We start from the raw sequence: 15,392 nt of genomic DNA on the forward strand, positions 1-15,392 counted from the left end.
GAAATTACATATACACATTGAGCAGACGTGTAGCAACATTAGCATTCATTTGAAAAGCGTGTTTCTCGCCACCTGATTAATGTAAAACCAATATTATGGTTGTGGTGGAGGGGATAATTATCTGTGGGTTTATCACTACAAGTGACCCTTTTCACATTACACATAGTCATTTGATCCATTGTTACTATAAAAATATTTATTATAGCAGCTTTAAATTCAATTCTCAATACCGTTGAATACACATGTTAAGTAAAACTTTTTACAAATGTTAAATGAATGTTTTCCAATGGTTTTATGCTCAGATTTAGATCTGATGGAGTTTTCGGAGCCTGCGATCTTCAACTACTCCACGCTGTTGCTGAGTGAGAAAAGAGATGCGCTGTATGTGGGCGCCAGGGAGGCCATCTTTGAGCTCAGCAAGAAGAATGTGACGGTCAAACACAACAAGGTATCGAAACGCGAATAAGATTTGTGAAAACCAGAGAAAATTTAAAATTGTAAAAATTGAATTCAGAGTTTCTTTTTTTCTTTTTGAACCATTTTAAGGTTCAGTGGACAGTTGCAGAAAATCACATGTTGATGTGCACTCAAAAAGGAAAATCGAGAGAGGTCTGTTCAATAATTAATGTTTATTACTACGGTGTCAGAGTCAATCGTTTTAGTGATATAAATAAGTCTATTATGAAATATCAGTGTGTTCTAATTTGTTTATTGATTGTTGCTTTCCAGAGGGATTGTCTAAACTACATTCGAGTGCTCCAAGTCGTAGACGACGAGCAGCTGTATGTCTGCGGCACGCACGCCTTTCAGCCTCAGTGTGATCACTTGGTAGGTTCATGCTCATGGCCACAAATAAACATGTGCTTTGGCTCGCCAATCATCGCAGCAACCTTTTAACTGAAACTTAATCCTGAACTTCCTTCAGAACCTCGCTGACTTTTCGTTGGGCGGTCGACCTGAAGATGGCCGGGGAAAGTGCTCTTTTGATCCGTCACAAAGCTTTACTACCGTCATGGTTGGTGAGTTGGGGGCAGTTTTATGTCATTTCACAAAGAGCTCTTGTGGTTGTCAGCCGCGCTGTAAAAATGCATAATAATCCCCAATAATCTCTTGGTTTTTTTTGGAAGGCAAAATGGACTCGCTGGACAATGAAACATTTTGTTGTTTTTTTATTCCCTGTTTTTCCATCAGATGGAGAGCTGTACTCAGGGACAGCTTATAACTTCTTAGGCAGTGAACCGATTATTTCCAGGTACTCTCCATCCCAGTCCCTGCTGAGGACAGAGTACTCCACATCATGGCTCAATGGTGAGTTGGGACAATATGTGACAAGTGAACATCTTGAATAAAGTAACGGATGAAAAAAGATTTTGTGCCTAGTAGGGATGCCCCGAGCCGAACCTAAGGATCAGTATCTGGGCCGATCAAGACTTGTTTTACTGGATCAGTATTGGCTCAAATCAAAACCGTAATCTGATCCTTTCTTTACTCCACCGTGTTCGTCCACCTCAGCCTGCTGGTGTTGCAGCAGGCTGCCCTCTTTTAAGACATCCTACTGTGCGAGCATTTCGCTCCCACATGCGAGTGAGAATTACAGTGTGACTGTGTAAAATTATTTGTTCGCACCGGTATTGGTGGCTCGGAGTTCAGGCGCTGAGGTCGACTAATTACACAGATTTTGCTCTTTCTCATTAGCAAAGAGCACAAGAGAGACCAGAGTACAAAACATTCAGGTAGTAGCTTCTCATTTGTATATCAGGGGCCAATATTAAATTGTTTGAGGTAAAAAATTCTCCACTATGTATAACCATGGTACAACGGCAAGTTGACTGACTGATCTTCTCGCATCACGTCAATTTCAGGAGTTGAATTCTCCCGTTAAACTTTCTTTCATATCAATAATTGAAGCTCATAGACGTAATATTTTTTAACCTTTAGACCTCCAGTAATTGGATCAAGTAGCTCGTGAAAAATAAGGTGTGTGTGAGAGGGAGTTATCGATCTGGTCATCCCTAGTGTCTGGTGTTTAGGGTTCAAAATAAGTTTCTAAAGCTTTCTGTTGAATTGTGTGTTATAGCACCCTGCACAGCAGGAACACAATGAGGCTTTCACACTAGCGGATCTATCCTCCTAGTCTTTCTTTACCAATACCTTTTTCTCCCTCTTTCTCCTCCCTGCTTTTCTTGCAGAGCCCAGTTTTGTGTTTGCTGATGTGATTAGTGAAGGGAGAAACCGAGTAGATGGCGAGGACGATAAAATCTACTACTTCTTCACCGAGGTGTCAGTGGAGTATGAATTCTTTGGCAAGCTGCTCATCCCCCGGGTGGCACGCGTCTGTAAGGTCAGTACACGTCATGTACCATCTGCACATACCAGCAGCAACCCTCTTTAGACCCAGTCCACCTGCTGTCTGTATCCTTCTCCCTCCTTCCATTATCTTGTATCTCTTCTCTTCATCTGACCTGAGCTCATATCCTGATACAAATCAACTACAGTCAGTCAGTTATGTTATTTATGGTGCCCTGCACATAACAAGTGCCCAGCCCACGTTGACTTAGAAAAATAATGTTGAAGCAGTGAATCGTGTGTGTGTGTGTGTGTGTGTGTGTGTGTGTGTGTGTGTGTGTGTGTGTGTGTGTGTGTGTGTGTGTGTGTGTGTGTGTGTGTGTGTGTGTGTGTGTGTGTGTGTGTGTGTGTGTGTGTGTGTGTGTGTGTGTGTGTGTGTGTGTGTGTGTTCCCTTGAATTATATAGTTGGCATGAAAATAATTTTTTCAGCCTCACCTAAATCACACAACAAACAAATTTGGTCTCTAAAACTACCTGTTTCTACAGCCAGCGGTAGTGTACGTAACATAACAAAGCACAAAGAGATCTTTTTTTCTGCTTCACATAAGGCTCTACACTGTAGTTTAGTTTTTAAGAGACAATATGTTAAATTTTTAACTTTGTACCAAACTTCAACACACAATCTCTCCCCTTACATCAGGAACTATTTACCCTGAGCATCATAATTATCACACGGTCTTCTGTTTGAAGAAAAAAAAAAGAATAATTTCACTTTACTAATCCAGGGATTTTTATGCAAAATGTCCCAATTAAAGATCTTAAAGATGTTTTAGTGAGCAGCTATTCAGGCATTATTCACAAGTCTGTTATATCGGATGTTTCCCCATATCACCACTAATGGCCAAAACTGTTGTGAACTCCCAGAAAGGATCTAATAGTAATAAACTGTGATACAATTTATGTTCCCGTAAAAGCTAGGAGACTAATTTGAAACAAGACGCAGCAGTTCATTTCATCATATATCAGACTAACAGCAGTTGAATCAATTGTACGCACACTCAAGGGTGTATGTTTGGTGAAGAAAAAACTATATTTATCAAAAGGTAAAATTGGCTAACATTTTTTTATTTAGTTTAAATGTTGTTATAACACAAAATAGAAATTCTATATAAACCCCTAAAGCTTATGTTGTTATGTTTTAACCCATCTTAAAATGTTAATGTTAATGTTAAAATAAATAGTTTTGATACTGTCTGATAGCTGATGTTTTATTTGCATCTTTACTACAAAGAGCTCTGTGCTTTACTGTCTTTTCTTTAACTAATGTTCAATTTTAGCGTCTTTTTAAGGAGAATATTAACTGTAAACAATAGATTTTAACCAAAAAGCTATATCGGCTGGGCAAAAAGGTTCTGCCAAGCACTCGTAGCACTTATTGCTTTAATCGAATGGGCTCAGACAAAAATAAGATTTAGAAAAGTAATGGTGACATGTTCCCTGCATCCCCCAGTGGAAAATACACCCTTGCACACATTCTTACGCCTGCCATTCCCTCTCCCTCTTCCCACTCCTTATTTCCTCTCCTTCTCTCTCTCCACCGCCTAATGTGCTGATAAACCTCTCTCCCACAGGGCGACCTCGGGGGGCAGCGCACTCTGCAGAAGAAATGGACATCCTTCCTGAAAGCCAAGCTGGTGTGCTCCATGCCTGAGCTCAACTTTGTTTTCAACGTAGTACATGATGTCTTCATCCTGAAGGGGGCAGACTGGAGGGACACAGTCATCTACGGGGTCTTCACCTCCCAGTGGTGAGTGATTTGAAGATCTTGAGAAAGGGATCAGTAGGGGTCAGAAAAGGGAAAATATGTCAATATAATGCAGGTCCTTTGTAAATTCACCCATCTTCCCTCCCCCAAATCATTCTCTTCCCCCAGGGGTAACGTGGGCCTGTCAGCAGTGTGTGCTTACAACATGACAGCTGTGGAAGAAGTCTTTTCCAAGGGCAAGTATATGCAGAAGGCCACAGTGGAGCAGTCCCACACCAAGTGGGTCCGGTACAACGGCATCACTCCTTCTCCACGTCCTGGAGCAGTAAGTACCTTTTTAACACCGCTCCAATAATTAAGACCTGAGCTCAGTTTTATGTAAATGCTTGGCAAACTATCCAGGAAATGCTTTATTGTGCAATGACAATGCAGATGTAAAACGAAAATGAATAGATAGGGAAGAAACCGGTTTATTCCAGTGCTTGTCTCGTGTCGTTTTTAATAGACAGACGGGTGTGAACATACTTGATAATAAAATATTTAATGTCTCCTGCCTGCCTTTTTCCTCCACCAGTGTATTAACAACCTGATGCGACGGCAGAACATCAGCAGCTCTCTCCACCTGCCAGACAAGACGCTTCAGTTTGTTAAGGACCACCCCCTGCTGGAGGACCCCGTCCTGCCCATCGGCAACGGGCCTCGCCTCATCACCAAAGACGTCAACTACACTCAGATCGTTGTGGAGAGGGTCCGTGCGCTCGATGGGAACATTTACGACGTCATCTTCACTGGAACGGGTAAGAACACATTAGTTATTAATACACATTTCAAATTTAGTCTAGGTATAAATAAGGTTTTCCTCATCAAGTTTATTAGCCCCTGAATCTGAGTTACTGACTTATACGTACTCTTGTGCTGATACAGTGCCCCAGTACAATGTTTATTTTATCTAAGCTGCCGTTGGAAATTTTTCATTTTAAAGTTCAAAATAATTAACTTTTTAAAAGCCATGTCTCAACACAAAATAATTGTGGTTAATGTCTGTTTACAACACCAATGAAAGCTGGCATAGACCTAGCATAATATGGTAAAATAGACAATGGAGAGAAACTGATCAGTCGGAGTATATCGGATACCATTCAACTGATCGGCTGCGTGTACTGATAATTCAGGGTTACGCTTTACTTGAAGGTATCTACATAAGAGTGACATGACACTGTCATGAACGTGTCATAAACATTATAAACATGTCATAAATGTTTATGAGATAACACTTCTGTCATTAAGTCTCATTTGTTTTTTGTCATGGTTAGAGGGTAGAGTTCATGTGTTCATGACAGTGTCATGTCACTCTTATGTAGATACCGTCAAGTAAAGTGTTAACCTAATTCAGTACATCCCGTATTGTCATCTTTTGTTTTTAAAAGGCTAATCTGGCTTCTTCCTTGGCTGAAGGATTGAAATTTTACCATTCTCACCTTTTAGATAAGGGAGTCTTGCACAAGTCAGTGGTGTATGGAGGAGAAGTGCACATTGTGGAGGAGATCCAGCTCCTGAAGAACTCTGAGTCCATCAAGAACCTGCTGCTGTCCTCTGAGGTCAGTGGCTTCACTCTAACAGATACTAACTGTACAAAGAGACACCTGCAGCACAAGAATTAGAAAATGTGTTTTGAGATCAGCAGATATACACTGCACATAGACAGGCAGTGTGTCTGTGTGTTGGTATACTGCACTCAGTTGCCAGTTTAATTGATAAAATACTTAGTTACGTAGTTAAAACCGTTGCAGTCTAATGCAGTCATGCAAATGTTCAGTTTTTGTTGAGGTGTTGATTCAACTGTGTGATCATTTTGGAGGGTGGTGCTGTTAAACTGTGAGGCATTATACAGAGAGGTGTTGTTGTTCGTCAACCCTCACACATACTTACAAGTGTGTGTGTTTACACGTTTTTCTGATGTGCTTACTCTGCTGTGAAAAAACTCACGATAGGAATTTACCAAGAAGATGGATAGGAATTTACCAAGAAGATGGCATGACCAGCAGTTCTGTCAATCAGATGAGACTGCACGTTTTATCGTTACTGCGGCGTGTTTATGCGTTGTCTGGAGTTTGTATTTTGCAGACAGCAGTTGTGCTGATTTACCTTTTTTAAAGTGATGTGTAGACTTGTGTATGGTTGAGGACCTAGTAAAATTCCAGAGTGATCTATAAGTGTATTTCTTTTGTAATGCACTCTTTTTTTTGGCATATTTACATGAACAACCTTGTGCTTCCACAGACACAATCCCTGTACGCTGGTTCAGACTCGGGTGTAGTCCAGTCACCCACGGCCTTCTGTGGCCGGTATCTGTCCTGCGAGGACTGTGTCCTGGCTCGAGACCCATACTGTGCCTGGGACCCTCACACTGCTGCCTGTGGCAATATCTTTGATGCCCCCAGCCAACGGCTTAGGTAATCTATTTTTTTTTTCTTTCTTTCTTTCTACATGCCTGTACTCAAAACCAAAACCACCATCGAGATGCGTCTTTACTGATACTCCATCCAGTTTGACCTGCTATACTGCCTCTAGATTCATTGTGCGTGGGCATATTTTAGATAGCTATGAAAATAATGCTTTGTTTTTTCAGGAAGCTAATCCAGAGCCTCAATGGTGACGCAGACAAGTGTCCTTCAGGTAGGGTTCAACATGCTCACGTACGGCCTAATAACACGTAATTTAATGTAAAACCCCTGCATACTGATTATCCTAATAACAGAACTTGAATGCTGTGTTTTTATCCTAAAGGCTACATTTGAGTTGAGCTGAATGAATATAAAATATCACAATTCTAAATGTAAGATAGGTTGTATGATTGTCTTCTGCTGGACATGTGTTCTGAGCAGGATACACTAAGCCTCTCGCTAGGCCCAAAAGTCATTACTTTCTCTCTGTTTTGCCTCGTAGCGTCAGGTCTGTCTCTAAAGGACTACCAGAGTGTGACCGTGAAACCAGGGAGCTCTGCTGAGCTGCCATGCCTGGTCCGCTCCAACCTAGCCCAGGTGATGTGGAAATCCAACGGCTCTGTGCTCACCGAGGCCTCGCGCTTCCACCTCATAGGTGAAAACGGCCTCCTTATTTACAGCGTTGGTCCAGAGGATCAAAGTCACTATGAGTGCTGGTCAGTGGAATGGGCCCCCGCTGCTGGGAAGAACTTTAGCCGCCTCCTGGCTGGATATGTCCTCACTCTGGACCTCCCGCCCAGAGCCCCGCACCAGGCAGGCCACGTGACCACCACCCTCGGCAGCCAGGAGACCTCTAGCGCACGTGCAGCTGAAGGTAACGGTAAGACAGACAGAGCCCTACTAACGTCGGCCCTTGCCCCTCCCAGCTTCACAGCCACAGTCCAATTCACCTCTCCACCCCAAACTGACTCATCACTAACCCCGCCGCTCAGCAGCACAATCAAGTTCCTGTCAAAGCAGCGTCTTCCCCCAAGCTCCAACTCTCCGCGCCCCGACAGCCAGGACCCAGCGGCAGAGTATTTGCAGCACAACAACAGCATGGCCCTCCTCTTCCTCTTCCTCCTGTTTTTCCTCCTCTTCCTGGCCGCGTTGGCGTACAACTGCTACATGCAGTTTCTTCCAGCTCCCTGTCTGCGGCTGCGAGCTGCTCTGATGGGCAGTCACAAGAGCGCCGATCAGCCTGAGTATCGGGACTGTGAGGAAGGTCTAATGATGGAGGCATCTGCAACTGACAAAATTAACATGAAGGAGCAGCCGACGCAGAACGGCAGCCAAACCACTCAAAACCTCCGGGCGCTCCGTGACACTGGGTATGAGACTGAGCCGGAGTGTGGCAACGGTCAAATCCCCTCTCGCACTTTTGGAGACGACAGCCCGTCCCAGGAGAAACCCTTTGATGTGGAATGTGAATCTCAGCCCATCCAGTTTGCAGATGCAGATTAACCTTACTGCTAGCCAGAAGCTTTCGTTTCTCTCAGCATAGAGACTATTTTAGAGGGGATCAACACTCTCTTGCTGCATCTTCCCACAACTTACAAGTCAAAATGGTTTCCTCCTATATAGAAGTATGTTCAGTGTACAGCATCACATGAAGTTTAATCATCACAAGGCTTAAGCCAGGCATTGTTCGTGGAGATTTAACTCCTGATGTAGGGCTTATGATGATAATGCAAAAACTGTATTCACAGAAGCTGCACTCTCACAGCTTAGTCCAGCAAGAAAAGCTATTTCTTAAATTCCAAATTGGAAACATTGTTTACCAAATTGGTAAGTTACATTGGTGTTTTCCAAATTGGAGTCCTGTTTTTTGTAAAGCCTGGGTGAAATATAATCTCTTGAAGCTTTTGCATCTTTTTTTTTTTCGAAGTAACGCGTCGGCTGTTGGACTTAGGTAAATGCTTCAACATTACAGTTATTTCTCAGGGAAGATTTGCTCAGTACGTTATAGCCTAGCTTTGTTGTCCAGTGTTGCCATCTGCAGCACCTGGTATGTGGGCCTTATTCTCACCCAGTGAGGTGGCACTAGACGCTTTGAAGGTCAGAAAAAAACAGTGTGCAAGCGGCGACTTGCATGATAGAAAAATGCTGGAATAAATCAAACCTGTTGTCTTTAAGTGACAATGTTGAGTATCTCTGTATTTCATTTGTTTCTTTTTTGTGAAGTTGACATTCCTACATTGATACTCTGATGGTCCTGTGGATTAACCTCTACTAGCCATTTTTCCCTTATGTGATCTCATAACAAATACGACGTGATGCTTGAAAATATCACTCATCGGTTGTTCTTTTTCTAAACCAGCCCTGGAAACCATCTTAAACTTTATTTTATTTTGTATTTTTAATGAAGCTTTCAGTTTTAAACAATTTTTTTGATAATTATTATTTAAGATGAGTCACATCTGTGGTAATGTTTTGTCTACTGTGTAAGTAGTTGTGATCTTCCTCATTGGTTTTTATTTTATTTATTACAGCAGATTAGTTTATTAAGATTCTAGCCCGTTAGTGTCCCTCTTGTCTGTTTTGCATGTCACCCCGTGTTTAGATTTCCTATTTTCCTCAATACTCTCTTTTCCCATCACTCCCTCCCTCACAGCCTCCTCTCCTGCCGACACTTCATCTTCCCTGTCCTCCTCTGGAAGTAGCACTCCCTCTGCCCTTCCTTCCTCCTCCTCTTCCTCCTCCTATTCTTCCACTTCTTCCTCCACCAAGCCCCACAGTGTGGAGGCCCGGGAGGCAGAGGTTAGACTGTTGCCTCCCCTGCTGAAGGACCAGGCCTGGGGGGTTCATGCCCAGGAGGCCTTCCTGCTCTTCTGCCTGGCCTTGGGTGAGTGGTGTCTGTGACGTTGACTCGGCTCACACCTCCCGAACTGGAAACTTATTCCTCTCACTTTCTAACCCTCCTTTTTTTTTCATTCATTCTCTCTCCTTTCTGCATGTTGCATGTTGCCATGTCCCAAACATAAGCTAATCTTGTGTGTTTGTGTGTGTGTTTGTTTCTGGATTTGTTTAAAATAAGCCAGCCCTTTGCTTCAAGGTGTGGGACTCGCGGAGAACTGTGCATCTCCATTTTAGGTGTCTGGTATTACGATTCAATATAAAACTGTCACTCTCAGTGATCCGGTTGTCTCACAATTCTCAATTCTACGGTACAGTTTTGTGTATAGTATTATGTAACCGCAGTCTGACATGAAACATGTACAATTTAAAAGTGGATCCTTTTTTTTTAAATTTTTATCCAGGGTGTTATTGCAGGCTCAAATGTCTTACATCTCAATACTTTATCTGGATCTTTTTTTGTGCCTGTAAACAAGTGTAAATATATTTGTATATATGGAAAAAATACCATTTGAAGATGTACATAAATCTAGGAGACATTTTGGGACTATTGCTCTTGGTAGGGAGGCTAAATAAATATTGTCAAATGTTTTCAACACTGGCTTGTTTTCTTACATTTTTGACTTCAGTCGTCACTTTTTTTTATTATTTTTTTTTAATCAATGTGGACTCAGGGATAATAATGGCAAAAAGACTAAAGAAAACTAGTGTATGTGGCCCAAACATTAGGATCCTTTTGCATATGCTGAAAATATATACAGAAAAATGTTAATCTTACTTGTGATGAATTCAAATTATATAAATTCTATGCAAACTACACACAACTCAGTAATTCTGGTTTCATCAGTGACTGCCTGTTCAATAACCGCTGAGATCAGGCATTATACATACTGTATACTTTTGCACTGCATGTTTATTCAGTCACACCTCAAACTGTTCATTGGAACTTGAACCCCACACGGACCTACCAAAGGCAAGTATTTCCCCGTCCTGTACAGTATGTCTACGTGGTGTGTCAGTGTCTCGGTCTTCAGGGGGGGTCAACATGAAGTCCTATTCTGTCCCTCAGGTCCCAGTGATGTCCACATTCACTGGCTAATAAATGGGCACAGTCTGGACACCCCCATAATGGAGTACCGCCGGCCGCTGGGTCAGAGGAAGGTACTAGTGAGCAGCTGGCTCCGGGAGGGGCCGCTGATCAAGGACGCACGTTACAACTGTGTCGCTGAGGCCAGCACGGGACATGACGTGTCTGAGGTGGACCTCCGCCTCACTATTGGAGGTATCTGGACCTGATGCTTGTATGGCTGAGAAAAAATGTCCAGTGTGTAGAACATTATGGTTCTGTCTTCCTTGACAATATGTGTATTAAAACCTAGTATGTCTAAAAAAAAATGTGAGTAATGCATGTAGAGCGGTAATGGAGTGCTTGGGATTGGTTGTCAGCGATGCCGCTGCCATTATGTCCATTGAAGATGTTGTTATTTGACAGATGAGGAGAGCATTCCATCCAGGGATTTGAACCAATGGAGAGGTGCACTCACAGAGCATGAGCAACTGTTAAAAAGATGGGAAAAGGCCTGGGTAGGTCTCTGTTTGTGCATGTGAGTGTTTTCTCCCAACCTCATAATTGTTCGGTTGCCTGGATCGACTGGAATCACATGCTCCAGTCTTAACCTGCTATGCGTGTTTTGTTTTAGGAAAGGGGTTTGGGGCAAATATTTAGGGACACAAAGCTAAAGTCACCTGTGTGATATTCCATGAAATGAACTTTAATAAACGTTTCAGTGTAATGCAAAATATTTTTATTCTTTTTTACTGAATGAGTGGTTTATCAAGGTTTGAAAAAAATGTGAAATGCAGTTATTCAACTAATTTACTAGCTGTCCCTGCAGCTTTTTGGTTAACTAATTTTAGCCATCCCATTTAACTGCATTACATTTAACCACATTTTCTGTTCCACGTGATCCATTGACCACATTCAGCTAATTGTGTTGAAGATACCGAAACACTTTTAAAAGGATTACTAAAGGGTACTTCCAAAGATATATGCACACACGTCTTGTGACATTTTTCACTAAATTTACGGTTTCTTTTTTTGGGAGCATGTCATTAGATCTTTTGATAGGACTTAATTATTGAAGTATCATTTTATCATCTATCTGTAGCTGTAAAAGTTTGGATAAACATAAAAGTTTCAAGATTCAGATCCAGTCTCTTCATTTAGTTTGGATGAATTTGTTCTACTTGCTTGCATTGCAAGTTTGACATAAAAAACATGCAAGCTCCCTCATTGCAATTTTCCAAATGGTAAACTAGCCTAACTCTAGCGTGATATTCAGACTGAATTACCATTTTGTTCCATTATTATTTGATAACTGATACAATCTGAAATATGAGCAGCAATTCAAAGGTCAGGAACCAGGCTAGTTTAACCTCCTTTATTAACATTTCATCCATTTTTACATCCTCTGCTTGAATAGTACAACTCTGTTTTTCCCTCCACAGGAAAGCTGTGATGGCCACTGAGCTCTGTGACGACGTCATGGGCTTCACTTGTGTTGGCTGTATCTGGTTGTGAACGTGGTCCTCAGCCCAGGTGGACCTCACCTTTTGACACTGAAACATAAACAGATGGATATACAATGTCTCAGTGTCATATCTTATGTAGGAGTTTGATGGAGCGTGCAGCAGAGATTTCACAACCTCTGGCGTGTGCAGGGGGCTCACCTGGCTGTGATGATGGTGTTGGGGGACTGACGACGAGATTGAAGGTCTGAGGACGTGCTGCCTTTCTTCCAAATATGCATTTATTTCTTTTTTCCCTGATGCAAATGAACATCCTTGAAGCAGTGCTTGTATGGAACAATAACGCTGATGGTATATGAGGAGCACTGATCTGTATTTATTGGTGCAGCCAAGGGCGTTACTTTGGGTTCAACATTAGGGGGATTGAGAGTTCCACTTTTGAACAAGATTGCAATTTTAACGTCAAACACTTCATATTCTGGTGATTTTTTTTCTGCACCAGTTTGTGCCCTTTCTGCATCTATTTATGGTGTAAATGGTGAAATTATAATAGATTTTTAGGGTGGGTTGCACTGGCCAGAGATGTTTACACCTTCACCGCCTTCCAAAGCCCCAGTGCTGTCCTTCAAAGCTACCTTGCTGTTTGACATTTTCACTTGAGATTATATACAGCGTCCTTAATTTTTTATTGGGCATTTATTTATTTTCTTTCCGGAGATTCAAATATTCAGCTTATTCACAGGATTTCGATTACAGAAATGGAGCAGGTTACTGTGGGACATAGGGTTCTTATCAATCACAGTGTACCTCTGATTGGTGAAATTCAGATAAAACCTAGCATTCAAAATGCCATACTTGGCATAGGTTGATTTGTTAGTCTGTATCTTACTGCTGTTGTCTGCAGTTAGTTTACCTTCACATTAAAACTGTGACTACCTATTTGCCTTTGAAGCAGAAATAAAGTGAGTTTGTTATATCTGTTGCTTACATTGACTTAAACATCAATGCATCACATTTTTTGCTATGTTTGAATGAAGCACATTTGTCACTTTTTTATGTCAGATGAGCAATTAAATATTCACAGACCTGATTCACCCATTTATAAACAGGTTTAAACTCCTGCAGGATTAAAACTAGAGTGGCACAGTGACACGTCGGCCTTTTCCACAGGAACACGTTCTACCATCTGAATTATTAAGCGACCTCCACCGCGCAGTTCTCCTTGGAAGCCAGTTATGACATTGTCAAATGATACAATATTATCCTTGACTGAAAACTTATTTCCTTTCTAGATGTAGATTGCAGACGTAATCTCAGACACTTATGCCTCACAGATTTATAGATGAATGGGCATTTATAACTAGGAATAACCAGAAAAAGGTTAGACCTTAAATAGTTATGTTCAGTATAAGACATTTAATGTATCAAAAAAAAATGCAATGCGAGGAAAATAAATGTTTAAGGGCCAAGTTTCTGCAGCTCAGCATGGCACTGTGATACCTTTATATTATTAATGGCGCCATCTACCATAACTGAAGCCATAGCGCCCTCATGTGACCAAGTAAAGGAGCACAGGCAGAAAAGTATAAAATAAACATGAAAATAGTTCATTGGTTTAGGTCATCATGACTCAAGTGTCAAGGCAGCAAATTTATCTAAACATTATGAAGTTCTCTTTTCAGAAGGCAATGTCTGATAACTGGTTTAACATAGATCAGACCCAGAAATATCTTATTGATTATTTCAACAAGTTTAGGCACTTTGGATGTGGGGTGGTGTTGTGGAGAAAAAAACCAACAAAAAAAAAAAAAAAATATAAAAAAAAAAAAAAAAAAAAAAAATATATAAAAAAAAAAAAAAAACACAAGAGCTGTTTTTCAGATGAGCAACGGCAGGATCATGTCAGCCCCAAAATAATAACAGTAGTATCAATTGTGACCATGCAGCTAAATATGCATAATACATTCACGCAGATATGACAGTATTAATTCCATACATTGAAAATTACAGATAGTGTAAGAGACACCATCATGACTGATGGATGTTCTGTAAACTTCTCTGTATAGTCTAGCGTTAGCATTTTAGTTTGTTAAGTTAATAGTTTATTAAGTACTCGAGACTACAGCACTACACAATGCTTACAGCTACAGCTCGACGGTTGATTTTACAGGCTGTTTAACAGGCATTAACCTAGTTTGGTGGTGGTGGTGGTGTCGTCAATACTGTCTATGGTGTCAGTGCAAAATTACAAATCCCACTATGGCCACGCCAAGACCCGCCCTACGAAGCAGCTCGATTGGTTGGGGTTAGGCATTTCACCTCGAGTGGTTAAGGTTAGGATAGCTGATTGGTCAGAGGATAGGACCTGAACAAATGGGGTTACGTTACCTTGCGTTCTCATGGACGCCTGGCCAATAAATGCTATTGAAGGGCGGGTCTTGGCGTGGCCATAGTGGGATTCGTAATATCCATGGTAATATCCATTGACATATATAAAAGGTAATATCGCGTCCCGGGATGGTTCCTTTGGGAAGCGGCTATGCATCGCTCTGAGCTGGGATGGTTAACCGGACGTGCATTTGACCAAAGCCGGTCTACGGACTATATATATGGACCTATATTAGAAATTCTTTGATTTGACATACCAACCAGTTCACTTTCATTGTCTTGTCTTTTCTAAAAACCGAAACATAGGCCTACCGTTGAAAACACGTCTGATAAAGCATAAATCTTGTTTCGCTGCTTGTCCGAGTACGTTTTTTAGTGCGATGTCTTCTTTGACTCACGGGTGTGCTAAGCCGTAATAAGGTACTGCCCCCTGAGGGCGGAGAACGGAAGACATCCCGGTACAACCCTACTGTCTAAGGTACAACCCTGGTGAGGAGACGGGTCTGTCCCATGGTCTGTCCATGTATCTAAGAGTGTCTGCGGACTGCAAGAGAGCAAGTGGTGGTCGCTGCAGAGCCAAATGGGCGGGGCTTGATCAGATCCAGCCCAGATCCGCCCATCATTAGCTCCACCTTCTTCTTCTTGTTCTGATATTGATGAATTTACAGCGAACGCCACGCCACCCGCTGGATGTTAACGTTAATACAGCCAATGGACACAAGGGGCAACAATGAGACAACAATCCCACACTCAAAAACAAACTTCAATAAGAGACGCAAAGGTGAGAGTTATGCTTTATCGGAACTGATTTTTATTTTTTTTAAATGTACGTCTGGTTAACGTACAACCCTTCTTATATACTGTCTATGCGTACAACGTATTAAATAGGCTGACAGTCCGCTAGCTTATGCTTGCAGTAAATTAACGATATTTGATGTAACACCTGTAACAGTTAGCAGTCGTGTCCGATTTGGTTGCGGGATTTGTTGTAGACTTTCAGATAAAGTCTGTTTGTTGTAGACTTTCAGATAAAGTCTGTTTGTTGTAGACTTTCAGATGAAGTCTACAACAAAAGTGACAACAA

The 15,392-nt window shown here is 41.6% G+C and overlaps 2 protein-coding genes and 1 long non-coding RNA gene across 9 annotated transcripts in view; 2 read left to right on the forward strand and 1 right to left on the reverse strand.

Moving 5' to 3' along the window:
• The window catches only part of sema4d (sema domain, immunoglobulin domain (Ig), transmembrane domain (TM) and short cytoplasmic domain, (semaphorin) 4D), a 41,107-nt gene extending 28,211 nt beyond the window's left edge, over window positions 1-12,896 (forward strand). For 5 of the 6 annotated variants that reach the window (XM_039778860.1, XM_039778856.1, XM_039778858.1 and 2 more), the window contains 17 exons: window positions 303-448; window positions 547-609; window positions 730-828; window positions 926-1,019; window positions 1,192-1,308; window positions 2,190-2,341; window positions 3,919-4,094; window positions 4,221-4,377; window positions 4,627-4,849; window positions 5,538-5,650; window positions 6,333-6,505; window positions 6,682-6,728; window positions 6,999-7,376; window positions 9,150-9,380; window positions 10,461-10,673; window positions 10,884-10,995; window positions 11,900-12,896. In XM_039778860.1, the coding sequence (XP_039634794.1) occupies window positions 303-448; window positions 547-609; window positions 730-828; window positions 926-1,019; window positions 1,192-1,308; window positions 2,190-2,341; window positions 3,919-4,094; window positions 4,221-4,377; window positions 4,627-4,849; window positions 5,538-5,650; window positions 6,333-6,505; window positions 6,682-6,728; window positions 6,999-7,376; window positions 9,150-9,380; window positions 10,461-10,673; window positions 10,884-10,995; window positions 11,900-11,972 (2,567 nt within the window). In that variant the 3' untranslated portion in view covers window positions 11,973-12,896. The remainder of the gene's footprint in view (window positions 1-302; window positions 449-546; window positions 610-729; window positions 829-925; window positions 1,020-1,191; window positions 1,309-2,189; window positions 2,342-3,918; window positions 4,095-4,220; window positions 4,378-4,626; window positions 4,850-5,537; window positions 5,651-6,332; window positions 6,506-6,681; window positions 6,729-6,998; window positions 7,377-9,149; window positions 9,381-10,460; window positions 10,674-10,883; window positions 10,996-11,899) is intronic. The other variant, XM_039778859.1, reaches the window with a different exon arrangement.
• LOC120544961 lies at window positions 11,819-13,678 on the reverse strand. The gene is made up of 2 exons (XR_005636610.1): window positions 12,122-13,678; window positions 11,819-12,010 (listed from the first exon to the last, which is right to left on the reverse strand). It is a non-coding gene; the product is annotated as an uncharacterized LOC120544961 (long non-coding RNA).
• A 1,216-nt stretch (window positions 13,679-14,894) lies between these two features.
• Window positions 14,895-15,392, forward strand: part of shc3 (SHC (Src homology 2 domain containing) transforming protein 3) — a 30,942-nt gene continuing 30,444 nt past the window's right edge. For both annotated transcript variants that reach the window (XM_039778863.1, XM_039778864.1), the window contains exon 1: window positions 14,895-15,089. The gene's annotated coding sequence lies outside the window, so the exon portion shown is untranslated. The remainder of the gene's footprint in view (window positions 15,090-15,392) is intronic.

This window comes from Perca fluviatilis, chromosome 17 (assembly GCF_010015445.1).
Source record: "Perca fluviatilis chromosome 17, GENO_Pfluv_1.0, whole genome shotgun sequence".
Classification (NCBI taxonomy): domain Eukaryota; kingdom Metazoa; phylum Chordata; class Actinopteri; order Perciformes; family Percidae; genus Perca; species Perca fluviatilis.